Below are 27,166 nucleotides of genomic sequence, written 5' to 3' on the forward strand. Positions count from 1 at the left end.
CACTTCTGAACACAGAAAAGCCCAATCACCCTTATCTTTTGAAAGTCCTAAGATAAGGCTTAATGGGCCTGTTCCTGAAGTTTGATAAGGCCAATCTGCAGCTTAATTTGACTCAATGCTGGGACAGGCAGAGAGGACCAGCTATCAGCACAGTGACCTTAATGAGCATTCTGAGGAACTTAGGTGCCTTCCTCACCTGAGGTCATACAGGACTGCCTGGAAACACTGCATGGCAGACAGCACTGCAGTGCTGGCAGGGTGCCTGGGACACCGTGCCTGGGGTCTGCTAAGAGCACTTCTTGTACCAGAGGTGCTGCTGTGGCATGTGGGCACAGTAACACTGTCTATGCTTGCTGTGTGATCCACAACACTATTCCTCACAGTTCAGGCAGGCCTAGCAGAGCAGCCTCATTTTAACCCGCAGTCAGCTCAGATGTACACAGCATTTCCTATTGGGACACGGCCAGTTTATTAAATAGTATAATTTATTTTACTAATGTAGGTGATCTATCAGAATTATACATTTACTGCAGAACAGACTGAAGAAATTGCAGCTACTTTTTCTGCCTGTCTCTCTAGAAAATGGGGGAATGTGGCATGCTTACCTAGACTTCATCTTTTTCTAATGTGCCACTTGTTTGGTTTTTTTTTAATCCTGCTCCCATTTGTGGCTCCCCTGACCAGTTCCTGATGTTATCAAACAGATTGATCTTAGGATAAGTGCAGCTACAAAGTAAACTTGGCTTGTTCCTTTTTCCAGGGTTGGGAAAGTTGAGGTTTTCAATCCCAGGAAAAAGAACTGAAAATATTCACTAAAGGAAATGTATTTTCTCAAGTGGAACAGGGATGGGGAAAGTAAGACAAGCAGGGTGGATGGAGGAGTGAAGTGGGAGGCAGCAGTCAGACTACGGCTGTTATCTGGCTAATCCAGGGGGAAAGATTGAGCTGGAGATCCTGAAGCAAAAACGCTGGCTCAGAGAGCAAGTCATATCCTGGGCATCAAAGCAGCACGGACGGCAGGTCAAAGGAGGTGATGCTCTCTCTCCACTCTGGTGAGACTCCACCTGCAGTGCTGCATCCAGCTTCAGTCTCCCAGCACAGGAAGGGCATGAACCTGTTGGAGTGTGTCCAGAGGAGGCCACCAAGATGGTCAGAGGGATGGAGCACCTCTCCTATGAGACAAGGCTGAGAGAATTTAGATTGTTCAGCCTAGAAATGAAAAGGCTTTGGGGTGACCTAATTGTGGCCTTCTACTGTCTGAGGGGAGACCATTTACAGGAGATTAAATTGAGAGTAGGTTTAGATATTAGGAAAAAAATCTTAACTGTGAGGATGCCGAGGCCCTGGCACAAGCTGCCCAGAGAAGCTGTGGATGCCACATCCCTGGAAGTGTTCGAGGCCAAAGCAAACAGGGCTCTGAGCAACCTAGTATAGTGGAAGGTGCCCCTGCACATGAGATGGGGTTGGAACTGGATGATCTTTAAGGTCCCTTCCAACCGAAGCCATTCTATGATTATATGGACATGTTCCCCCTCCAAGTGAAGCACTGCGGGGGGGATGGGGGAGAGGCAGCCGCCACACCGCGGGGTCCGAGGACAGCGCCCGCCGCGGCCGGGCCTCATCACCCGGGCCCTGCCCAGCTCAGCGCTTCGCCCCCCTCACAGCGTCGGTCCGGCTCCACCAGCCCAGCCCGGCTCAGTCAGCGCGGCACCGGCCTCGACACCTGCAGCGCCTCTGCCCGGCCCGGCCCGCCGCCATTTTGGGCCTCAGGGGCGCCTCCGGCGGGCTCTGCCCCGGGCGAGCCCCGGCCCCTCACTGCGGTACTCACGGGCAGGGCGCGGCGGGCCCGCCGCGGCAGGAGGAGGAGGAGGTGGAGGAGCAGCACCCCCGCGGCGCCCAACGCCAGCAGCAACCCCGCGCCGCTCCGCATGGCCGCAGCCTATCGCCGCCGCCGCTCCGGCCCTGCCCCCGGCCCGCCTCCCGCCGCGCCCGGCACCGCGGCCCCGGCCCAGCCTCATTCAAACGGCAGCAGCGCCCGGCACCCGCCGGCTCCAGGTAACGCGCGGGTGGCCGCGGGGCGGGCCGGGGTGGGTCGCGGCGGCCCCGCGGAGCTCTGGCAGCCCGCTCGCACGGTGACCTTGCCCGCGGGGGGCGCGGGCATCTCCTCTGCGCGGCCTCTTCCGCAGCCGCCGCAAGCCTGGCCAGCCGCGCCCCCAGGTGCCTCGGCTGGGCCGTGAGCGCGTTTGGGGCCGCGGCAGCCGCGTCCCGGAGTGGGGCCGGGCCGGGCCGGGCCGGGCTGGCGGGACCTGCAGCGGACCTGCAGCGAACCTCCGGCCTGGCCCTCTCCCTGCAAACCTCACCAAAACCCGCGGGGACACCAGCCGTGCTCCCGAATTGGATCAAACCACCGGGATTTCTGAGGATTAGCCGAGGCAGCAAACCTCCTGAGCCCTGTCCGCCCCCTCCCTCCCCATCTCGCTGCCCACCGCTGCTCTTTCTGCGGTAATTTCACTGGTTTTCAGCCCGGGCCTGCTTTCCAGCAGGCCCCGAAGCTGCCGCGGTGGCGGCCCTGCCTTCGGCAGAGATGCAAACCACCCCTAACAATTAGATACCGTTTCTCAGCTGCAATAAAAGGGACTGGGAGATGTTTTTTGTGCCTTGGGTTAGTTTTTTCCAATACAAATATGATTGAAGTTTACTTTCCATACCAAATTCTCGTTCTTGAGATGTTTTCACTCGGTGTTGAGTTTATTGGTGGTTCCCTGTGCTTAGTCCAGCATCACCAGCTACTTAATTACCAAAAAATGTATTTTTAACTGTGCGGCTGTACTACCTATAATGCCAAGGAATGTTTTGGAAACATGTCACATAGCATGTGACGGTCATAACATCACCTGTGACTTGAAGTTATATTATTGTTTGAAGTTATTTCATATAGCCCATTTGAAACAATATATACCATATGAGTACCTTAATTTTTACCCGTTTCAGAAAAAACAGTTAAAGATGCATTAAAGAAGAGAAATTGACATTTTCTTTAAATGTCTCCTGCCTTGGTAGTTTACTTATAATGCTTTTCCTTACTTAAAAGCATATTGAGTAGCTGAAGGTTGAGCTATTTATCTCTGTGTGAGGGACTGCAAGGGGAGAAGATGAGCTCCTTTGGACTGTATTTTCCTGTTGAAATACATGGAGTCAGCATGTCTTACAAAATAAATGAGCAACTAAAACAGAGGTGCTATCTTGTGTTGCAGAGCTAAGGAAGAATAATTTTGCTTTTGGTAAAGTGTGCTAGTTGAAAACATGTTGGCCACCAAGCTGTCCCGCCCTCTCTTGAACTTCTCTGTGAAAGCCCTGAATTTCAAGGACCCAGGGAATGGCTTCAGGTAAGTAACTTGGTGGAAAAGAAGAAAGAGTGACATCTTGAGTAAAGCACACGTCAAAGACTCACTTGATTTCAGTGGGACAGTTTATTTACAGAGTCACAAGGTGGTTGAGGTTGGAAGTGGCTTCTGAAGGTCATGTGGTCCAACCACCCTGCTAAAGCAGGGCCTCTCTGAGCTGGTTGCCCGGAGCTGTGTCCAGGTGGATTTTTAATATCTCCAAGATATTAAAAAGATATCCAAGAATGGATACTCTAGAACCTGCCTGGACAACCTGTGCCAGGGCTCAGTCATTGAGCTGAGCACAGCAGAGATAGACTAATATGCAAGGAGGGGTTGGCAACATGTTGGATTTTTTTTTTAACATTGCAGTGAAAAAGTTAAAAAGAACATTAATTCAGTATCCATCAAGAGGTTTTTTTGGAATATCAGCAAGTAGGCCTTGCTTCAGTGCACGAACCTGTCATATTTCTGTGACTTCCTGTGATTTAAGAGGCAGCGAATCCCATGAACTGAGCAAGTTGAGAGGGAGGGTTTTTCTGAGAAATGGAGGTGGGCTGAGTAATTAAGCTGATTCTTTTCTGCAAATGAACAGAAAATTGTCCATCTAATTCTAATTTCTAGCTCTGAAAAAACCCAACCTTTATATTGCTGTATGATTGGGACCTCTTACTCCAAATTCAGAGCAAGTTGAGTGTTTTCCCTGGCTTTGTTTTATAGCAGGGTTCCCAAACAGCAGTGTATGTACCACTAATTGTACATAGGCCATGTAGAAGGGGCTCATGGCCTGTTAAACAAGAACTGCCACCTCCAGTGTTGCTGCTGATAGTGGTGTCCAGCATCATCATGGTCAAGGGTGGCTCTGGTAACAGAGTGTTGGAGATAGCTAGGCTGTTAAGAGATTTTCTGTGCAAACAGACATAGGTCTTTTATCTCCTCTTTGCTCCACACACACCAGAGTTCACCTGCAGGAATCTGCTGTGGCCTTAAAAATACAAATTAATGTTTTATTAACTTGAGGAAAGAATTTTCAGCATATTCTTGGGTTTTTTTTTTCTTCTGTCTCCTGTTTTGCTTGCTGTGTATTTGTGCTTTGTGTGTCTTGTACTCAGGGCAAACCTGTGTAACATTTGCAAATCCCCACAACTTGCTAAACCTGCAATGAAAATCCAGCTGTTCATTGAAAGGCAGTGCTGCCACTATACCAGTGTCTTAGTGCATTGAAGCAGCATTTTTGTACTTGACTCTTCAAGTTGACGACTCCTTTTTTTTTTGGTGGAACTGAACAAAAGGCAGTGCATGATTACAAGCACAAATTCAATTTGAGGACCATCTGTGCATTCTAAAGTCTCTGTTGTGGTCTCTAGAATTCAATGATGCAGATTGACAAAAATGGCTTATGGTATATTAGTGTACCATGTGGGGGCTCACATCACTTCCTGGCTGTTCCTGCTGATGAATTTCCTGCTCAGCAACAGCCAGCATCTGTTCTTCTTTTGCCATCGCCTTCAGGTCAAGATAGGCAGAATGTCAAGTAGGTATTCTCTACAGATTATTGTGAATTGAGTGCAACAAATCAGTGCTCTGCAGTGAAATAACAGGACCAAACATGACACTGAAAAATAAAAACCAAGTTCATTCAACTGTAAGAAATGCTATGAACATTTCTGGGCACTTTGAGACACACCAGGAATCTTAATGTTGAGGTAAAAGTTTCAATCCAGGATTGCAGGTCAGTGATGTTAACACACACTGCCTGGGGACTGACTTTGCATCAATTAAGTTGGCTGTAGCTATTTCAAGAGCTGGTTTGGCTTGTGACACTCTAAGTTAGAAAAACAGCTAAACTGTTTCAGGAGGGTGAATGAACACCATTGCCTGAATGTGTCATCTCCTTTCCCATCTGGTTCAAAGCTTCTGCCTTCACAGATCCCTTGATTTGCTGAGATATGGCTCAGAGGCCAGAGCATCTGCAAGCTGCTGTGCAGTGTAGCGCAGGTCACTCTGTGAGAGCCTGTGATGTCTGAGCCTGAAAAAATTGTGAATGATTATGCAAATATGCTTAGAAACCAAAAATTAGCCTGGAAGAAAAGCTCTGGGAAGGATAGATGCTGTTGGAGGAGCCAGAGGGTAGATGAAGTACAGCAAGTCCAAGGGAAGGACGAAAGCTCCCAGAGGGCAATGTCAGTGCCCAAAGCAAAAATGAAAAAGCTAATAAAGTCCAGAGAGGACTGACAAGGACAGAGCTTGGGGTCACTCTGATTTGTTGTTCAGGCCCAGTTTTGATGAATGATGGCAAGACTTAAGACAGAGTGATGATACTGGGTAACATAGCTTTTCTAAATGAAATCTCATTTCCTGGAAGGCATTGATGCTTTGTTCTGGTCTGTCTCTGTGAATATGTTTTGTCTTCTGGGAGTCACACATACTATGCGGAGGAGCTTCAGATCTGCATGGCAGGTATTGATCAAAGACAGTGTGTCTTAGCTTAAGCAGTTGCAAAAAGGGGCTGTAAAATCTAAGTGTATTTAATGGGTAGACACTGCAGGGGAAGAAGTGTCATCTGGGATGAAATAAGGATGGAGCTGTGTGTGAAAGGAGTGAGACAAATCCAAGCAAATTCAGCCTCAGGCTGGGTGTCAGAGACAAAGCCACAGCAGAATTCCTTCATCAGACAAATTAATAATTTCCCATACCCCAACTTTGTGCTCATCTTAAGTGAGGGTGTTGTTGCTTTTGAAAATGCAAACACTGCACTGCCCATTTTGCGGGTGAAAGCAGCTCTGTGCCTCCAGACCAGGAGCTATTTTAGAATCCTTTGTAATACCCAGACAGCTTCTGCAGCTGGAAATAGCATCAAGGTCTTTGGAGAAACAAATGTGTCATACTGTAGGAAACACACAGGCTCAGACTAAGGAGAAGTATAGACTAGATTCTATCTTCCCAAATGACAATCTACATCATGTATCTAGGCAGCACTACATTCCTTTTCATGTGTATGTTGCTGCAGCAGGGTATGGATAAGATATTCCACATCTGACTGTTCTGTTGGTTTGGGTTTTTTTAACAGGCCTGTGCAGAGATTTTCCTTCCCTCTCTTATCCCCATGTGGCAGCCGCTCTTATGCAAATGAAGTTGATCAGGTGAGTGTGACTGGCTTCCAGGAACTAGTTCTGCTGAGCAGGGGTTTTAAAATCCCTGAAACCTGGTGACCAAACTCATCTTTCCAATTTGCCAGAAAGACTCCAAGCTGGACCTCTCGAGCATACTCCACATTCTTTCCTAGCACCGAGCTTCCACTGATGTAGCACGGCATGTGCTGCTAAGCATGGAAATAAACAATCATACTAGTGGGCTTTTTCTATTTTTGGAACTCACTCAGCAGATTAAATGTTCCACCTTAAAGACATGTAAATAAATCAGTGTGTCCTCGCCACTTCAGCTAGAGAGTGGCCTTTTATAGCAGCCCTCTCCTTGAAGATACTGCCTTGCCAGGAGCAGTGCCAGGCAAAAGGGAGGAGGGTGTTTTGTCATCTTGTCTGGCTTGCTAGAGCACGCTCAACTTGCTCCATAACTCTGGAATACAGTTTCAGAGGAACTCAGATGTGATCCTTGCATCACTGCTGGGCTTCTAGTGTGAGAAGTCTTTGCTGCTTCCCCCCGATCAGTCCTTGAGTATGCTGGGGAAAGCCAAATTTATAGCTTGTTAAAAGAGATGAGTCGGAGAGAATTGCAGGCAATTATTATGTAATCACACCTACAGCAGCACCTTGGATGTGCAATTGTTGCTGTTGGGCTGTCTGATGCACCATTTTAGCTTGTTATTTAACTGCTTGTTATTTAACTGCTGCCTGTCTTTGTGTTAGAAAAAGCAATTTGGAGAGGGAATTTAAACTGTAAGTTTGAAAAATAGGAAGACCGAAAAAGCCCAGCCGAAAAAGCCCATCACTCACAAAAAAAAATGATGACCTACTGGTCCTAATTTCATATACTAACCCCACTTGAATCTTCTTAGTTCTTAGAACCCAGCCCTAGAGGGCTTAGATGCTAGAGAGAGAAAGATAAGTGAGCAGTCAGTAAGACTAAATTATATCCTTTCTTCAGTCAAACTGTCTTCTTCATGCCCTATGGGCTACATGCACACAAGAGTGGACTCTTGTCTGCTTTGAACATATAGGAGCAGTTCCTGATGAAGGGAAAATGTCTTGGGAACTGTCCGGTATATTTTCAGTTTTCAAGATGGATGTGAACTGCCAGAGCATGGTGGTTTGCTTGGTCTGTTTGCCTTGGAAGCCTGTTGCCAGAGGTGCTGAACTCCTCCATGTTGGGAGGGCAGTGATCCTGCCTCACTGGAGTGAACTCAGTGTGAAAATGTCATTTCTTGTGTTCAGGCAGCACTGGGTGGCAGGAGGCAGTGAGTGTAAAGAACATCCCTGGAACACACTGCTCCTGGCCAAGGATGTGACTTATTCTGTGTGGTGCAAATCACTGATATCAATTACTCAATTCCAGTGTATTTTGTTCTGGTTTGTTTTGCAGATTGGCAGCAGAGCTGTGCTTATAACAGGCTGTGACTCAGGATTTGGATTTGCTTTGGCTAAGCACTTGCATGACAAAGGTTTCATTATTTATGCTGGCTGCCTGCAAAAGGTAGGGAAAACAAAAACTGTTCTTCACCTGTGACATGGGCAGTGACACATAGCAACTCCATTCTTCCCTCTCCACTCTGCACAGCTTTCTGCCAAGGAGAGGGAGGGTGGTTGGTACACCAAAGGGAAAGACACAGGTGATTGAATTTCACAGAGCAGAACCAGGACTGAATGGTATCTGGAGAGGTTCTGATTTAAGTCACAACATGGTGGTCTGTTCCATGTCTGAAGAACTGGAATCCCAAATCTAATTTTATAGGCTTAATCATAAGCAAAGTTTGGTGTCAGGCTGTGGTCTGGACCTTTGGCCCTGCTCTCAGACTGTATATATTTATGCAGGGCTTATTTTGATTAATTTTGAAATACACCAAACCACCAGTGATTTTATAGCATGTGTTCTGAGCATATTTTCTATATTCATGAGCACAGCCATGCCATGGTGTGTATTGGGGTTCTGAAATAGTTGGGTGGGTGATGGAGTTCCACTAGTGCAAATGAGAGAGGAATCAGGCCACAAACAGCTTGGTGACACAGCCTTGATGTGCTCTGAAGGAGATCTTGGTGTGGCAAAGCATTGATGGTCATGGAGATCAGGAGAGAGTTTTAGTCTCTCTCTCCTTGTGAAGCACTGCACTTTTTTTAGTTGCACGGCCATTTCCTAACAGAAACAGACTTACTCCTCAGGATATCCTGGGGTGGGTCAGTTAGTTTGATCTAATCTTTTAGCTCCCTCATCACTATAAACATATCTTGAATAGTGATACTATTTAAAGAGGATTTGCCAGGTATTCTTTAATGTTATCCGACTTTCTACTATTATTTTTTTGCATTATTGCTAAGTTTTGCTTAGATTAGTAGCTTGTTTCTACTGCATTTTTTCAAAATAGGTGTCTGTCTCGATAGCTCTGTCTTGTGTCCCAGTGTTGGGTCAAAGATTTATTTGTTAACCTGGGCTCCCTCTACAGGCCTCACAGCAGAACAGGACACCTGGTACAAACTGCTGCCTTTTGAAAGGGCTCAAGACAGAGGGTAGATAAGTACTTTTTTGACAGATAATTAGCTTCTACTTAGCTTTTGTAACGGAAGAGCAGCATTAGAGACTATAAGAACACTGCAAACTTAAAAAACACTGTTTAGAGTAATAGCCTGCCTCTGTGGTTTTGAAGTCAAAAACTTCAGAGTTGCAAAGTTACTTATGTGTTTCATTTCTTCTGTCTGAGCTGCTAAAAAGCCACAATTTCAGTGGACATACCTAACAGTTACTGAAACCTCCCTTCTATTTTTGTTGTCTTCAGTACTTTTTCTACTGACTGCATGTTCATGGAAAATCTTGGCCTCTGACAATTTCAGCATAAGCTGACATGCAGCAGCATGCCAGAAGTCTTTTAGACTTTGATCAGTATTTACTTCCTCACAGAAAAATCAGCAGAAAGCTTTGCAGTATCCCTCTGTAATTAAATATTGCTTCTTTAGCTGAACTCACACACCATGTTCCAAAATCTGTGTGGCCATGCCAAGAATGGTAACAGCAGTTGTCATCAGAAAACACTGGCAAATGCCAAAGCTCTTTAGTTAGCTGAGTGGCCTCACATGTGTCTTCAGGCTATTATACTTTCTGTAAAAGAAAAACAACTCCAGGAGACAGAGCTAATTTTTCACTGTACTACAGGCTTCTCTAGCAAAATCATAAGCAGAATTCTGATCAGAGTATAATTATTGCTGGTGATGATTTTAGCAGCAGAAAAAGCTTGATGTTTTTAGATGCTAGATGAAACTAGATAAAAAATGAACATAATCTTTGGCTTGGATATATTTGACCTAGCCCTGACATAGAGGAAATTACTCTGAAACTTTAGTGTCACTTCCATGGGTTTGTTTTTCACAGCACACCTGCACATCAGGAGCAGACTGCTGCTTGGGGAGCCACGGTGTCCTCAGGGAATGCACAGTTCTTAGGAATGCCATGTCCTTGCTGTAGATCAAGAGTGCAGGAACTTATACTGAGCAGGGGGTGCTTGCTGGGTGCCTTGCTGCAGCAGATCCACTTCTGACTGCTTACTTGGTGGTTAAAGCAGTTTGTACCAACTGACTTGGTACAGGATTCATGGTCAGATGGAGATGCTTGAGGAATGGTGTTCTGCAGGACCAGTCCTGTCTGCTCCCCTTCTTCCTAGGGCTGCAGGACTGTCCTGAATATTCTGTGACTGCCCTGTGCTCTCTTTTGCTTGATTTGATACTTGGTAGGCGTTTGATATTCTGCACAGCTCTTTAGCCAGATTGAAACCAGCACTTTCTTCCCCTCTAGGACAAGGGAGAGGGTGGCTCCAAGGAGCTGGATGCCATGAAGAGTGACCGAATGAGAACTGTCCAGCTCAACGTCTGTGACAGCAAAGAAATGGACCGGGCAGTGGAGCATGTGCAGAGCAGCCTCGAGGACCCAGAGAAAGGTGGGTGTGTGCAATGGGCTCTGAGGCAGCAGAGAGACAGGAGCTTCCTTGGCTGGGCTCTGAGAGCATTGTCAGGGCATATTTCAAAAGCTGAGCATGTGATTGAAGGACACAAATCTTTGAGGAGCAGCAGGGCAGAGCAAATGGCCTGTTTGAATATTGTACCATGTCAGAAAGGAGCTTCCCACTTCATACAGCATCTATGAAGAAAACTGCTTTGTTCTCCACTAGCTCCTGTAGGGACCTTGGCAAAAACCAGAGTGGTGTTCAAGGCTCTGGGATTAGTTCTTTGTTCCTGTGAACTGAAGTTTATTGTGACTCTCTTTCTGTCATAAAACCTGCCCTGTGCCCAAAGATTGGGAATTACAGATGGAAACGTGTCCCCTACTCTTTCAAAAGGCAAAGGAAATTGAGAGGTTTTCCAAAGAATTTCCCATGAAGCCAGCTGGGTATCATTAATGCTATTGTAGATACTACCATTTAGAGTTCAGGGAATAGCTGTACTGACTTTCTTAGCCTGCCTACTTCATTCTACTGAGGTGAGCAGCAAATTCTGCTCCAGTACTGTGAAAATTGCCTTTGCTCATACATTTCTGAAACCTTTCCACCCTCTGAAGTACATTTTCCTCCTAAAGGATATCCACATTCAACAGAAGATTGTTATAAGCAGAACAATCAGTAATGTTTTGGTTTGGATTTTGCAAACCAATTTCTTTTGATTTCTTTGTATTTAACTTTTACACATAGATCTTCTATATAAATTAAGTTTTCTAGCTCTGTATTCTCAAGCACAGGCCAGGATGAAGTTGCCTTTCCGGGGTAACACAGATCTGGACACAGTCAGTCAACAGTTAAAAGTGAGTTTTTCTAAATGACAGGCAGAAGCCTTTCTCAGACTTTTCTCAGCATGTTTCCTGTACAATTAGAATATTATATGAAATTTGTTCATTGTATTCAAAATTCCATTTTAATCTTTTATTGCCAAATGAGTAGGTAGCTTCAGTTATTTCCATTTTGGCTGCAGCAGAATGAAAGGGAGAGGCCATGGCATGCATGCTCACCCATGCCTACATCCTCCTTCCCAGCGCTGCAGACACTCTAGTTCTTATGGTGACAGAAGGGATTTTACTTTGAAAGAATTACTCTTTTGCTTCTTACAAGGTCATTCCTGTTCTTATTATTTGCATTATATATTTTCCTTCTTTTTAAAAATTATGATGGATAAAAAAAGAGTGGCAAGGAGAACAGCTTAGACAAAGCTGAAGTTCTCTGCTGGCTCAGAACTTCTGGGAAGCCTCATTCACAGTACTTTGTGGCTGCAGTGTTGGGTGGCACAGGCAGATCTCCATGGTGGTTCTATTTTCTCAGGAGACTGAAGTGTGCTCTGGACTCTCTTCTGTCTGGTCTTCACCATCATAAGTCATAATGAAAAGCTCTGTTGTGTGGTTTCATAACCTATTAGCACAACTAATGGTGCTTGATTTTGTCTTGTAGGGCTCTGGGGGCTGGTTAACAATGCTGGGATCTCCACATTTGGAGAAGTTGAATTCACTAGCATGGACACGTACATGGAGGTAGCTGAAGTGAACCTGTGGGGGACTGTGCGAACCACCAAGGCTTTCCTCCCGCTCATCCGGAGGTCTAAGGGTGAGTGGCAGAGCTCCTGACTGGCTCTCCTTGTAGCAGGTCCCCCATCCTGCCACATCTTGTTGTGTTAGAGGCCAGAAGGTCTGTGGCACTTCTCTCTGCACCATTGACACCTTCCTGCCCTCAGAGATACAGTGTGGTCCCCAGCAGACACACGGATTGCCTCACCTCTCTGAGTTACACAGCAAGGCAGCAGGCCTGAAAACCAGTTCTTTCTCTTTCCATATGTGCTGCCTTCTCCTGCAACATCCCACACAAGATCTAATCCATTATGTCTTCTTTTACCTGTTCAGAAATTGCAGCTCACAATAAATTACAGTGCCAGGAGCATTCCTCCCTGCTATATAAAGATCAGCTGTGGCAGGGTGGGCAGAAAGCTGTGCAAAAGCAGTGCAAAAAGCTTCTTGCAGGGAAGTTGTTATTTTGCATTGTTACTCTGGGAGCCTGTGATTTAGGAAAAGAGGGGGTTGTACAGCAAAGCATGCAGACCTGGAGCTTGCATGGGTCTCAGCATAAAGAGGCAAAAGCTTTCCTGTGCTAGACCCTACTGCCTGACTAAATGAGAGTATTTTTCACTCTTGAGGCATCCACAAGCATTAACAATATTGCCCTGTGCTGCAGACCTGGGCTGGATGTGGCCTAGGCAGCCCTTCTTCCGCCATGGAAGGTTATCCACTTCTGAGGTCAAAGTTTCTCTTTCTAACACAACTTAGCAGTGAGCCCTGGTAGTAAGTGCAGAGAACTCCAACCTTTGCCTAGACTGCAGCATCCACAGCCTCTCACCAGCATTTTCCCCAGCCCAAATGGTTGCTTCTGTAAGGGAGAAAGGCCTCCGTTCCTGGAGCCATAACCAAGTTGTCATATGGAAGAGTGCAGTGGACTTCAGCTGCTCTGCCCATTGGTGGTACAGGAACAATTTATTCCATTTTGAGAAGCAGACACTCTGAGCCACCACTGGCCTTTGATTTGCAAATAAAAAAGCTCAGCTTTGGTGCCAGAGCCTTTCCTTGTTCCTGCTTTTACTTGTCTGAGCTCAGTCCAAATTGCTGCTGAGCAATCCTGTTTCCCCCCATGCAGGCTTTGTCCAGCCTCTCCTGTGTTCCCCAGAGCACTGAGCTTTGTGTGGCAGCATGTGCCTGTTCCCTTGGGTAGAATGAGCCAAGGAGCACAAACCTGAAGGCCATTGCCTAGGACCGCACTGCTCAGGCAGAGCCATGAGTGAGTCTGCCAGGCAGCGGGCAGTGGGCAGGTGGGTGGGTGCACGTTGAGGAATGTGTTGGGTGGTGTGTACCAGGTACCTGCTCCAGGCCAGGTACCGTAGCTGAGCTGTGCTCTGCCCGGCACTGCCTAGGTCGTGTGGTGAACATCAGCAGCATGATGGGGCGGATGGGCAGCCCCGCCCGCTCACCCTACTGCATCACCAAGTTTGGTGTGGAAGCCTTCTCCGACTGCCTGCGCTACGAGATGCAGCCCCAGGGCGTCATGGTCAGCATCGTGGAGCCCGGCAACTTCATCGCGGGCACCAACCTGTACAGCCCCGAGCGCATCAAAGCCATCGCCGACAAGATGTGGGACGAGCTCCCCGAGATCGTGCGCAAGGACTACGGCAGGAAGTACTTCGATGAGCAGGTCAGCAAGATGGAGTCGTACTGCAACAGCGGCTCCAGGGACACGTCGCCAGTCATCGAGAGCGTGGCGCACGCGCTCACCTCCACAACCCCCTACACCCGCTACCACCCCATGGATTACTACTGGTGGCTGCGCATGCAGATCATGACCCACATGCCCGCTGCCATCGCAGACCGGCTCTACGTCTACTGAGGTCTCACGCTCATAAGCTATCCAGGTGGGAAATTTGTTTTAAAGAGAGCTTTGTACACACTTCCCATTAGTCCTTTTTAAATTTTTCTAACCTCATTTCAGAGTACTGTATTTTAGCTCTAAAGGGTTCATTTAAATATCTGACGTAACCTAAAAGGCAGTAATTTGCAAGGGATGTTTCATAGGCAGGAATATGTTATGTTTGTGCAGGGACAATGATTTTATTGCTATTTATTTCATGTAATCCTTTCTTTTTTCACCTCAAATATGAAGCTGTAATCATTATTTAAACTGCAATTGCTCTCAAGCTTTTTCAGAATAATTTCTGCTGATGGCCAAACACAATCTTCACAGTTCCTGCCTAGGATGCAGCCTCCACACCATAGAACAGAATCCCTCCATGCTCTAATGGCAAACCACTGCTTCCTCATGACAAAGAACGTCCAACTGACTTTTCCAGGCCTGGTCACAGCAGCCCAAGGCAAAGCAGAGACTTCTTTAACTTGGGGATCAGAACTCAAAATGCTCAAGGTGCTGAAACTGAGCAACTGACCCCATCCCTTTCTCTCTTAGAATTATACTGATGAAACCCTAGAGAAAAGGAACCAGTCTGCTTTTCTCGATTGCTTTCTTGCAAAGGAGTCCAACGTCCCAGGGACTCAGCCTTGCAGACTTTCACCACAGGAGTTCCTTACTCATATGAGCATTCCCATAACTGTGAGCAGCTTTACGCACAGGACTGCAGGTGTCAGGATTGGCCTGCAGTGACATTTCCCTTCTCTTCACAGTATCTGAACATGAACTCCAGAGTGAGCTTGGAGAGGAGTTTCCTTGAGCTCCATTGTGGAGCAGATGGAGCAGAGAGGGTTACAGGCACATGAGTGAATGCCCTTCTCTGCAGGGACCTCAGTTACAGCCAAGTATTTGTACAGCAGCTTGCACAGAAGGGCCTTAACCCTGACCAGGCCTCCAGTACTGCAGCACAGGTGATAACAATCATAACTTCCATTGAAGGAGTCACTGAGCTGAAATACATGCCACATGACATAGATTATCAGACCATCCATAACAATAATGTTAACTTTAGGAGCAGTCTCATTTCCATTATGGTTGTTTACATATCTGAGAAACATTTGTTTTGTACTTTAAGAAAAGAAAAGGAAAAAAAAAAAGAGCCTTTCATGAGGAATTTAGAAAGAGGAAATTTTTTTAAGCTTGAAAGTCAAAAGTAAAAAGTAATTAATGACCATTGTTAGTGAAGTTGAAAAGAAAAGATTTCATGTACTCTAGTAACATACTGTGACATGATCAAACTCCTTTGGCTTAATAAATGTACACATGAATGGTAACAAAATTCAGAGGCTCCCTCTCTTTATTTTTGAAATAAATAAGGTGAAGGCTCTCATGCTGTAGTGGTGAGGTTCATGCCTTTACACACACGTCGTTCAGAGGCTCATTTGCAGTCTTGAGCCCTTCATGGCTGTACTGGATATTGCAAGACTTGTGTAGGAGTACCAGCTGTGTCCTGCATCTTGTGACAGAGATGCCTGGACTCTGTGTATTCACAGCTCTTAAACCTGCATTTGGAGTGGACTCTTGCAGATTACAAAGGATTATTATGGATTATTCCTAAGGGATCAGGGAAGGAAACTGAGCTCTGAAGAGGGGAGGTTAGTAGCAGTGATTCAGCAGGGTAGCACACACCAGGTCACTAACAGATCTCAAATAAATTCCAGAGAGAGACTGGACGGACTGGAGAGAGACTCAGACATTGCACCACTTCGCCTTCTCCCCCCTTTCACTCTCAGATTAAGTTTTAAAGCTGCAAAACTTATTTCTGGGGTAAAGAGACCAATGGGGATACAATTCAGCATCATAGTCACCCCAGGAGAGGAGGAAACTTTGAGTGCAGAGCCAAGTTATCTCAGTTTAGCTCTGAGAGCCCAGGAGCAAACGTAGCAGATGTTCAACATCACGGTGTTCATTCCCAGCCAGAAGGATAAAGCTGAGCAGGGATAACTGCACTCACATGTACATGGCATTTCTTCTGGAGGTTCCTGAACTCTCCCATGGGGTGGCCTCAGGGAGCTCTGGAGCTGTGCCACTGCACAAGGGCTGAAGGAGATGTGACAGTCGCGCTGCCCTGCAGTGCAAGTCACAGGGAGCTGTGTGGTTTTGTGCGATGGGGGGGGCAATGGCTGGGGTGCTTCTGTGCATCCAAAGCTGTTCCAACATTTCTGTGTGAGTTTTCCTGACTCTGGGAGAGGTTGGCAGTGGATTTGTGGTCAGGAGGGCAGCAAGCTGGCTGGGTTTCCTGCTGGGATCTTGGCAATCCCCTGATTTCAGGGTTTGCCCTGAGAAGCTCATTAAAAGCTAATCCCCTCTGGGTTTGCATGACTGTCCTTTTGACTCAGAGCACTCGAGGTCTGCCTGCACCGTGCCACTGCAGCTCCTGGAATGGCCTCAGCCCAGGTTTATTTGAAAACTGAAAAGGACAAAAGCGGACTTGGCCAGGCACCTGGTCCTCTGTACTCTCAAGGCTGCCTCAGTGACAGTTTCTGCTCCCTCAGGAGGAGCTGGGGAGCCTGGCAGGGTCAGTTTGTAGGCATGCACACACCTGAGCTCCAGTCTGGTCCCAGCTGGCTGGAGAAAGGGCTCTCTCTTCCCAGATTTCCTGTGAAGCGAAAACCCTTGGTGATGATGCAACAGATCTCACTGTGCAGTATCCCTTGGGCAACCTGGAGTTAAAAATAGCTTTGTCTTGGGTGGTGGGAAGTAGCAGGGATGGAGTAATTTCAACTACAGCTGTTACATCTTGTTCTGAGCCTTAATGTGGAAATCATTAAGTCCTACCCACTTCAGAAGTCCTACCCACTTTTTGCTCCTGGTGATGAGGGTACTGAGTACCAGCATTTAGTGACTCCTTACTGCCACCTTATCAGGACAGAGTCCCAGTTAAACAGGAGATCATTTCACAGCCAGAAATTCACGCACCTTAAGGAAGCCTGCTCCCAGGCCCATGCCTCAGCTCCCACATCCTGGCAGAGCTCTGACCCAGGCTCCCTCCTGGGTCTCAGCCCTGTGGGTGTGACTGAGACTTACCTTGGAGTGGCAGTTTGGAAACAGGACTGTTCTGGAAACAGAAAAGAGGAAAGGATCACTCATGTTCAGGCACTGCTAAACAGCAGAGCACAGGATGTCTTCCCCCAGTTGAATTAAATATACCAATTATATAGGTCCTTAACTAAGCATAAAAGTGGCTCAGTTGCTGAGCTACAAAGTCCTGTCTGTTCTGAGGTTGAACTGAGGCCAAGGGGGTCTTGCTTCAGGGTGTGTGTGCAGCTGCTGGGACTTCAAGGCTGTGGCTCTGAAAAGAAAGTATCTCTCCAGAAAACAAGAAGGGAATCATAAGCATAACTCACACATCTGATGTCCCTTCCCTGGGAAGGTACCACTCAGGATCCCTGCACTGGTTTCTCTCCCCTCTTTCCCAACAGTGATGTAGGGCTTGCTGTGCAGCCTCGGGGTGCTGTGGACTTAAACTGGCACTTCCCTGTACGAGAGCAAGTGGTGGCCTGGTCCCACCAAAGCTGTAAGCAAGAGTAAGCAAGGAGCTCTTCCTCACTGAGCAGGAGTACAAGAAACGGAATGCCAAGGCCAGGAGCAGCCTGTGCACCTGTCACATGGATGGCCACCGTTTGCTTATCACCTGCCATCACCTGAGCATCACAACCCTCTCTGGGAGTGGGTGAGAGGGGTGCTACGAGTATGGCCCAATGCTGGCAGTCAGAGGGGGCAGCACATCTCCTCTCTGTCAGCTGCAGGGACAGACTGCCCAGAGCAGGCCCAGCACTGCCCCTGCCAGCTGGGAGATGGCAAACATGGCATGACAGCTTGGCCTGTGTTTCTGGGGACCTCCACCCCCACCATGCAGAGAGGGACATGCAGTGGCACAGATGCCATCCTGCAGGTCTCCTGCAACCATTGAAGGACAGTGGAGATGGTTGCCTACCATTTTCTACCTTCCAAAGAGTCTCAGGACCTCAGGGCAGCCTGAAAACCACAAATCAGGCTGTTCTGCTTCCATAGCCAGCAGGCAGCTCCCTGTGGTCTGTGGGGAGCTGTATAAAGTGTATGTTGTTATCTTAAAATAATTTTTGCTAACAGTGTTTTGTTTGTGGTTATTTGAAGATGCCTTTTTGTCAGCATCTGTCCCTGATCACATATGAGTGTTTGTGACTTTCTGGAGCTCTGCCACCATAATGAACTAGAAGAGGGAGTGAACCTGGCTACAGCCTCCTCCAGTCATTCTCTCCTTCCCTTCCCTAGAACAAGGTTGTGCAATTACTTGTGTGATGTGAGACGCCTTCAGCAGAAAAGCTTGGGAGACCTGTGTCACCACCCACACGAGTCCTGGGGAAACAGAGCTCTCCCAAAGTGAGGGTGCTCTGGTTTCTCAGCCATGCAGCTAGTGTGTCAGCCCACCCACAGACCACTTGGGATTTGTGGCGCCAAAGAGCTGTGCCCTGGGAATTGCAGCCTCCCTGCAGCCACCCCAGACAGGTGCAGACCTTGCCATGGACTTTGGCCATCCTCCCTTTGCTTGTCTGACAGGCTTCAATGTGCTGATCCCTGGGGTGTTTGCTCCCCTCACTGCTTATCTCTCCATCACCAAATGGGGCACTGAAGAGAGGCCTTGTCTTTCCCAACAATTTAGTCCCATGACTTTAGTCTTTTATGTCCAAGGAGGACATAGAAAACTAAAATCCTCCTCCTGATCTTGTGCTGGCATTCATCCTTGAGCTTTATTTTCCAGCCAGAGTTGCAAGCTAGGAAGCAACTGCAGCCTGCTCGCCTCCTCTCTGAGTACCCACACACCAAACCCCCAGAAAGCTCCTTGCTGGAGCTGGGGGTGAAAGTGTAAATGTTCCCATCCTTGTTTCTTCCCTGCTGTGAATGTCAGAGCAGCAGCCTAAAAATGCAGTAATATCTGGAGCAATCACTGTGGTGGTATTTCTGACTTTGCAGGATGAACCATAAATCTTGTGAGATAACATGTTGCCACAGAGACTTGCAGCCAGTTTTTCAGGCCTTAGGAGTCTTAATGCTGCCGGCACAACCAGGCCAGCCCACCCAGAGCTGGGCATTACTAGCACAGAAAGCAGCAGCTTTCTGTCGTATCCATGAAAACAGGGTGAGTATTTGGTGCTTCCCCTATCTGAGATCTTGGAGGTGTTGTGGGAAACTTTGCCAGGATCCAACCTACCATACAGTGGAACTGGGGTATTTGTTGTCATGAGACTGCAAGTGTGACTGGTCTGAAGGAGACACCAGATTGGTTAAGCAAAACTTTGCGTTATTCTTGATATCTCACCTCTGAATCTGTACTGAGTTTAAAACCAGAGAAAGATCTTACTCCCTGATGGGCCATCAGGACCTTGCCGGTGCCAGCTGGAGTTCCCCACCCTGACCATGGCTCAGGATCCCATTTCAGCCCTGCCTATGGCTGTGCATTCTATCTGGAGTGGGGATGGAGGATGCTGGTCTTCAGCCCCACTGGGCTGGTTCATCCCTGCAATGCCTGCCTGACCCCTCTCCCCAGTGGACAGAGCCCATGATCCTGCTTAGGGCGAGAGCAGCCCTCTGGGACAAGGGCTGATCTGCTCTGATGGGGATGCTCCTGGCAGGCTGGCACTGCTCAACCCAGCCTGCTGTGCTTGGCAATGGTCCTGGTGGCACCGGGAGGTCAGCACCTCCCTCTTTGTCCTGCCTCTGCCTCTTGACCCTCCTGCTGCTTCTCTCTGTGGAGAGGTCCCTGCTGTCCCCCTGTAGCCTGTGGATGTGGGAGTAGTGGATGTGCCTCTGGCTGGTGCTGGCACACAGCAGAGGGTGCTGGATCAGTAGGAGCAGAGGGAGCTGCTTTCCTCTGACTGGCAGTGCTTTCCCTGAAGCTCCTCTGGATGCCACCCTTGCCTCTCCGAGCCTGCTCTGTGGGGATCAGCTGTGCTTGGCAGAAATCTTTGCAGAGGAGGGAATCACCTTCCACCCCATGGAGACAGGGATTTGCATTCCCTTTGCTGATGTTTTGGGACAGCCATACCTCTCTGTGTTGTTATCAGGAATTTCCTGTAGCACTGAGTCCCTCAGCAAGGAGCTCACCTGCTTGGAGCAGCCCTTCCCACAAGGAACACTGCTCGAAATCTGGGTTCTGCACAGGAGAGAGGGGGACAAAGCCTAGCACAACCCGGCCCAGCCCTGCTTGGATTGATACTGCCTGGACAGCATTCCTAGGGATGCAACCCTTCCTCCTCACCCTTCGAATCCTTCTGAACTCTTTCCTTGTTTCTTAGCTCCTGGGAGATCCCTTGAGCTAATTCTCAGCAAGATCAATGCACTTCCAGCTGTGCTGTAGGCACTAATGAGTGAGTGGCTTTGCAGGGTGAGTTGGGGTGGAAGGGCAGCAAGAGCTCCCCAGCTTTCAAGAGGTTGGTAGATTTTATTTTCTGCTGTTATTTCTAAAAGCAGATTTCCTGTGCAGACTTGGTGCTGTCAGATGTGGGGGGGGGGGGGGTGTCCTGTGGGGCAGCAGGGGATGCTGCAGGACGAGATGGGCACACAGGGATATGGCAGGGGTGCCAGTGGGGGACAGTTAAGGAGGTTACAGGGATCCTGCCATAGGATGGGTGTGTGTCCTGCTCTGGCTGTCACTGGAGGGTCTGGGGAGTGGTGGTTGGGAGGACAGGCTGTCCCCAAGATGCTGGCCCTGAACTGAACCCCCAGAGTCCTTCCAGCCACCTTCCATCAGTGCTGTGGTCCAGCTGGGTGTCCTGAACGCTGGGTGGAGGTGAACAATCTTCCCCAGGCCCTGAAAATTCCCTCTCATTCCTGGCAAATGAGAACAAGGGGCGACACATCTGCCAGAGAGGATTCAGTGCTGGCACAAAGCACACACAGAGCTGAGCCGTGCACTGGCGCTGCTGGCCAGGCACAGGCTGGTACCACAGCACGGGGCTGAGCCCCAGGCACCACCCTGAAAGGCCCTTTGTGGCCCTGGCTGCTGCACCCAGACCCTGGGCCACAATCCCCACTCCCAACCTCTCACTCATGGCTGCATCCCACACACAGATGCCTTTGTGACTTTGTGATTTTGTGACCCGCTGCAGTTGTGCTCTGGTTTGCACCACAATGGAAACCCAGGCCAAAATCCATCAGAAATTCCTCTAAGTGGAGTGTGAAGCAGGAGCAATATGAATTTTTAGGGGTTTCCTCAGATGTGGCCACTCTCAAGCTGTGCTAAGCAGAAGGGCTCATGTGGCAGTGTCTGGGCTGTGATGCCCTCCAAAGACATGCATCCCATCCAAATGCCACATGTCCCACATGGCACTGAGGGTCACCAGCTCTGTTCCCAGCAAAGGCCCATGCCAGAGCTTCTCACATGGCCCCAAAGTCTGTGTGCAGGAGCTGACCTGGCTCTGGGTGCCCTCTCACACACAGCTCCGCTCAGCAGCCCTGGGGGGCTTTGCTTTGCTGCTCTGTCCCTCCCTGGAATGGGGAGTTGCTGCTGATGCTGCTCCTTGGGAGCAAATAGGGCTGTAGGTGGCCCTAGGCTGGGCTCAGGGGTGAGGCCTGACATGGACATGGGGTCACACCAGGGAGACAGGAGTGTGCAAATGTCCTGGTGTCTGAGGATAACATCAGGCATTTTTCTTTCCTGTCCAAAGAAATGTTGGGGCCCTGGAGAACTGCATCTTCTGACTGCTGCTACCCCTCTTGTGTAATTCGTTAGGAAAAACATCCAGGCCTGCTAACTCCATCCCAGAAAAAATGGAAAAAATGCACCAGAAGTCCCAGCCCAGCTGATAGCCAGATCTCTGAGGAGGCAGGACACATGATACAGCCTGGCATCTCCATCTGGGATGCCCACCAGGCTGAGCTCCTGCTCCTGGAAAGCACCACTCTGGCACTGCCTCCCTCCCAGCCATGCAGATGGGACTGCCAGGCTTGCTGAGATATTTTAAAAGTGCTTTTTGACAGGATTCACTGTGGTTTGACACAGCAGAGAGAAAGGGAATCCACCTGGAATTGCCCAGTGCCCCATGGATGTCTGTTAGACTGCAGTGAGTATAAAAGCAGATGAAATTGTTTTAGGGCTTGGCTGAAGCATTCTTTAGGCTCCACTCTCAGCAGTGCTTTGAGCTGAGCTGGCAGCTTTGATCCCTCGAGCAGTCGGGAGCACATGGGAGCTTCTGGGGCACTGCCGTGGTGAGCAGGGGCAGGCAGGGATTGTGCTTTGGCAATGCTGCTGTTAGCTCAGTCACAACTGTTTTGGAGGATTTCTGACAGCACACAGGCAGAGCTGGATTTTAGCCAGCTGGTGGGGATGTGTCTTCAGCTGTAACTGGACTGGTACACATTGCAGCCCCACAGCAGAATTTTTCAAACATCACATTCCTTAAAAGACATTATTTTGGAGGAAGTTTGAGTGCCATCAGTGGCAGCACCTACTGAAGTGTCTGCAGCTGTCCCTGAGCATGCAGAGGGAAATGCAGGCGTGGCTGCTTGGAGATGCTCCTCCCAGCCTGGAGGTCTTTGCAGTCGGGAGCCAGCTGTGGGTCCCCCAGCAGGGGCTGTGACCCCCAGACAGGCAGATCTGTCACCCTCCTGGCCGTTCAGGATCAGCCCTTTTGCAGCCTGATCACAGGCCTGGCTGGAAATGCAGCCCCATGGTTTTGGTGTGAGTCACAGAGAGTTTGGTAGCTTTTCCCTCCCTGCAGCTCCCGGGATCAGCTGGCAGCATCAGCTCCTGGCCCCAGGGAGCAGATCTGCAGCCCTTCACTTGTGACAGAGGTTGGTGTGAGTGCTGAGCAGGCTCAGGGGAAGCAGCTAAAGGTGCCAAGGATTATTCTGGAGCTCTTTCATCTTTTTTGGGATATGTGACCCCAGAGATGGGTGATGGGGAGGCTGGGCTTCCCAGAGATCCTTAGTGAAGGGGGACCTGCTCCTGTGGGCCTGGACTTGGTGCCTGCCATGCTCCCTTTCCTACCCCTGAGGCAAGCAGAGCTTCTTGTCTTTCCTGGGAGCACAGAGACCTGCTCCACTTGCTCCTCTCTGCCAGCAGGAGTTCCTGATGTGCCTGGTTTGCAAGAAGGGGTGAGTTTTTAATGAAACTGAGTGTTACAGCTGGGGGACACAGACAAGTGACAGATAAGAGAACCTTTCCCTTTCCCTTATAGATGGGAACAGCAGCAGCATTTTTGGTGCACAGTGTTGCTCCAGAGGTCACATAACATCTGGGAGGTGAGGGGAAGCCTGGCTGGGCTGCAGTCAAGGAACACTTCAGGGAGGGAATTTCTTATCAATGTGACATAAACTGACTGCTGCCTTTTATTTGATGTGCTGCACGGGGAGGGCACAGAGCTGCTCCAAGGTGGGGACCCACAGCTCAGCTGCTGGGAACAGGCACTGCCACCAGACATGTCCTCTGCTCCCCAGTCTCCTAAACCATGACAGGCACATGTTTGAGCACCATGTGTCTCAGGGCTGTGATGGATCCAGCTGCTTCCAGAGGCAGCTGCTCCAGACAGGCTCTCACCTGGAGGTTGCTCAGGTGTGGCTGTGTCTGAGCCCTGCAGTGTTTGCAGAACCTTCCAGCTCTGCAGCAGGCAGTGACTGTGCAGGACTGAGACATCCCTCATCCTCTGATTTGTAGCCCTCCTTGTCTTCCCTCTGCCCCTCACCCTGCTGTGAGCCTCCTCCCTGGGCTGCAGCTCAGGCATCTTGGGCTCTCCTGAGCTCCCTGCTCAGATTCCTGCCACCTTCACCAAGGCTTCTGCACCATCCAAGGCTGTTCCCAACCTTCAGAAATGCTGATAATGCCCCACTTAGTACTCAAAGGCTTTCAGAGCCTTGCAGCAGCTGTAAATTTTGGGAGCTGTCTTTTGTGTAGAACAAATGTTACTTTGTTTGTACTAGAAATAGGTTGGAAGAACTGTCAATGAACAGCTTTGGAAACACATCCCAAAACAATATGAAGGATCTCAGGGTGCATATCCACAATGAGCAGCACCAATGTCCTGCCTGAGAACCCACTGGCACCATGGTTTAAAACAGCTTCAGCATCAGTTCATAACATCTACAAAAGCCTCTGGTTTAACAGCAGCCCTGTCATTTGTGCTCACTTATCAGTCTGTCTGCAATATCTCTAATCAATTATACCATTATTTATTGGTATAAAATTGGCTACCCAGAGCAACTGAAGGCTGCCCAGGGTCAGGAGGAACATGAACACCATTTTCTAACTCGCTCTCTGAGGCTCCCCACGGTGAAGGCTGTCGGTACTATTTGCAGACATCACTGTGCAAGGGGAAGACAATTACTGCAGGAGAACCACTTCTCCTGGGCTGAGTGATTCAGCAGCCTGTGTGGGTGCCATTAATCCCCATGGGAGCGGGGGCAGGTGGCCTCACAAACTATGCTATTCCTGATGGAGCATTGCAGTAATGCTGGCAATGCCATAGAGAAGGTTCCTCCAGCTCTGGGAGAACCTTTTCCCCTCAGAAACTACTCAGAGAGGGTTCAGGACTGCTCATGGCACATTAGCTGGACCATGCTGTGGGCTTTTCCAGTGGCACCTGCCATCCTGCAGTGGGGATCCTTTCTTCCCTGGCAGAGTCTTTGCCACTGAGCTTTTCACTGCAGCAGCAGCTGTGCTGTGCAGAGTGAGGTGAAAAGCTCATCATATTCACTCACCTTATAGGTGTTCAGGGAGCTCCTAGACCCTCTGTGGTTCCCCACAGGAGTGAACACAGGTAACCTTCCTGGGTGAAGCACCTTGAGCCCTGCCCTCATGGCAGCACAGTCTGTGTTGCAGCCCCTGGGCCAGCTCCTGGGCCCTGCTGGGGGAACAGCTGGGCCATTGGGGATGCTCCTCTGTGCCCTTGCACCCTGGGTGTCCTGGTTTTGGCAGCTGGGTCCTGCACCCTTCTGCACCAGCTAGTCTGACACCCACAGCACTTGGCACGAGCCATGGAATAGTCAGTTTGTAATGGAAATATTGCCTGCAGAACCCTCTCTGCTCCTCAGCAACACCTGGAATCCCTGTGCCTTATGGTTTGTATGAAAACATAGGTGATATCTAGGCACAAAAAGCATGATTAAAGATAAGATGATACACAGAGGAACCTACACAGAGGTGCAAGCTGAAGACATTCTCCTTCCCAGCAAATGCTTGTACATGGGACTGCCTTTGCAGAGGGGAGGCTTGTAGGAAAAAAAACCAAAAGTTTTTCCCCAAGCTTAAAAAGCCTGATAAAAATCTGTGTTCGTGTAATTTATTGCCAGAAAATATTTGTCTGACAATTATAATCACTGCTAATATCTCCAATGTTTCTTAAAGCTTAATTGCCTGATCTTTTTTGTTTTGTTAGCAGTGGGATAATTCTTGCCTCAACAAATAATTATCCCATAGCAGCTTATAGCCCCTGTGTGCAGAGCTCTGTGTGCTCAGGAAAGGCCATTTGCTGACTCTCCTGTGAGCCTCCCCAAGGCATGGCACGCACTGCAGAGCTGTGCTGGGGGTGGTGATGGACGCGAGGAAACCTGGGGAGGAGCTGCTGTGGGACCGGGAGACAAGCAGCAATACCGGAGAGACACAAACATGAAGAGTTAAGGCAGCGTGAATTCTTCTGCACAGAAAGTGCACTCAGAAAGTGATAAAGTGTCCATGGGCTGGTTTTTAGGGGTTCCCTGGCAGGGTGTTCTTAGGGCCGGCAGGGAGAGGAGGTGCTACTGCCGCTCAGCACAGGGCAGAGAGGGCTGCACCCTCCCTGGGGGGACCAGGTGCTCACACAATCCCTGCCGCAGCTCGATCTCGGGGCTCCCTTGACAACCGCAAAGCCATAGGAAGGAGGATTTGCCCTCTAATTGCCTCTTGTTCCAAAAGGCAGCATGCTGTAAGATTCATTACCTCAGACTAGTTTTAGCCCTCCTGTAAAATACATTTTGTGTCTAATCTCGGTAACGCCTCGTCTCCGCCGCCAGCCCGGCCGCGCGTTTCACCGCCGCTGAGTAACGAGAGAAGCATCGCTGCGGCGGCGAGAGCCGCCCTGCTTGGCAGGCACATATGGTGCCCTGTTCCTGGAGACGTTTCCAGGCTGTTTTGAGCTTTCTTGAAGTCCCCAGCACTCGTTTTACAAAGCAACCCGGGGCAGGTGAGATGCCGCCCCTCAGGCTCTGCGGAGAACGATGACGAGCTGAGCCTGGGGGCCAGTCCGGGCCCCACGGCCCGGAGGCGCACACGGGGCTTGCATCCCTTCAGGTCTGTCCTCCAAAACGGGCTGTGAGAGCTGTGCCGCACCGGGACACGGCTCATTTCTCCCTGTGGGCCCTTACAGCCCGTTTAAACCTGTTTGAATTGGTCTGCGGAGCCGAGCATCCCTCAGGCTCGGGCGCTCTGCTTGACCCCGGGTACAGGGAACCAAACCATCTCCCTTTCTTCTCCGAGGGAAGGCAGAAGAAACGTCGCTGCTTAGGGAGAACCTTTGCTGAGCAAGGAAAGAAAATCTCATGCCCTGCATGGGTTTAGCAAGGAGGAAGCCAACCCCCGAGGGGCTGCAGAAGCAGCAGAGCCTGCGTGCCCTCTGCCCAGCTGCTGCGCCCTCTGCTCAGCTGCTGCTCCCTCCGCCCTGCCTCGGCTCTGCCGCCGCCCTCAGAGCCCCCTGCTGCCTCCCGGGCCCTCCTCGCCTGCCCCGAGATGATCCCAGCCACAGATTCCTCTTTGGTTCCCGGTTTGGTGTAGAGGAGGAGGTTCTAGAGTCCGCCTTTCGCTCCCGTCCCCGTTCCAGAATGAGTCACCAGGATGACGGGGCTGAGCAACAGGCGGGAGGCGAACTCGCCTTGTGACGGTGATTCAGCCCCTGCGGGGTGGTGGCAGCGTGAGCAGAGCTATTGTTTCTCCCCACCAGCTGATGACAAAAGTGCTCTTGCCCCTCTCGTTGTAGAGGAAGAGATATGAACAAAGTGATGTGTAAAACAGTGATGAGTGATGTCCCTTCTCCCGGGAACAGCCTCTGGTTCTCAGCCTGCGCTACACGCAGGGCGCCTTGCCGTGCCAGCAGCCAGCCCCTCTCCTATCAGAGTCGCTGTCGCTGCACTGCCTGTCCCAGGAGCGGCTCAAGGCACACACGGGCTGGGGCTGGCCCGTGCTCAGAAGGGACAGGGC

General features: G+C 49.5%; 2 protein-coding genes across 4 annotated transcripts in view; one reads left to right on the plus strand and one right to left on the minus strand.

The window, feature by feature from the left end:
• Positions 1–2,049, minus strand: part of LOC103815640 (D-beta-hydroxybutyrate dehydrogenase, mitochondrial-like) — a 17,043-nt gene extending 14,994 nt beyond the window's left edge. The window contains exon 1 of one of the 2 annotated variants that reach the window (XM_030227001.2): positions 1,829–2,049. In XM_030227001.2, coding sequence (XP_030082861.1) covers positions 1,829–1,930 — 102 coding nt within the window. In that variant the 5' untranslated portion in view covers positions 1,931–2,049. The remainder of the gene's footprint in view (positions 1–1,828) is intronic. The other variant, XM_030227000.2, reaches the window with a different exon arrangement.
• Positions 1,907–15,301, plus strand: BDH1 (3-hydroxybutyrate dehydrogenase 1). Of its 2 annotated transcripts, XM_050977954.1 has the most exons (8): positions 1,907–2,055; positions 3,255–3,386; positions 6,454–6,526; positions 7,923–8,033; positions 10,338–10,479; positions 11,974–12,126; positions 13,478–13,972; positions 14,256–15,301. In XM_050977954.1, exons 2-7 carry the CDS (start codon positions 3,304–3,306, stop codon positions 13,945–13,947), a joined length of 1,032 nt encoding a protein of 343 aa, XP_050833911.1. In that variant the 5' UTR covers positions 1,907–2,055; positions 3,255–3,303; the 3' UTR covers positions 13,948–13,972; positions 14,256–15,301. The 2 variants fall into 2 exon arrangements, with proteins under 2 accessions (XP_050833911.1, XP_030082859.1); XM_030226999.2 differs by having other exon boundaries at positions 13,478–15,301.
• Positions 15,302–27,166: the final 11,865 nt, after the last annotated feature.

The sequence above is a fragment of the Serinus canaria genome, chromosome 9 (genome assembly GCF_022539315.1).
Source record: "Serinus canaria isolate serCan28SL12 chromosome 9, serCan2020, whole genome shotgun sequence".
NCBI lineage: Eukaryota > Metazoa > Chordata > Aves > Passeriformes > Fringillidae > Serinus > Serinus canaria.

Bases quoted from the DNA above. Each gene is read 5' to 3' on its own strand.
- BDH1 (XM_030226999.2), top strand. From the start codon at position 3,304: ATGTTGGCCACCAAGCTGTCCCGCCCTCTCTTGAACTTCTCTGTGAAA. The intron at 8,034-10,337 runs GTAGGGAAAACA...CTTCCCCTCTAG, and splicing joins ATGCTGGCTGCCTGCAAAAG to GACAAGGGAGAGGGTGGCTC. The intron at 12,127-13,477 runs GTGAGTGGCAGA...GGCACTGCCTAG, and splicing joins GCTCATCCGGAGGTCTAAGG to GTCGTGTGGTGAACATCAGC.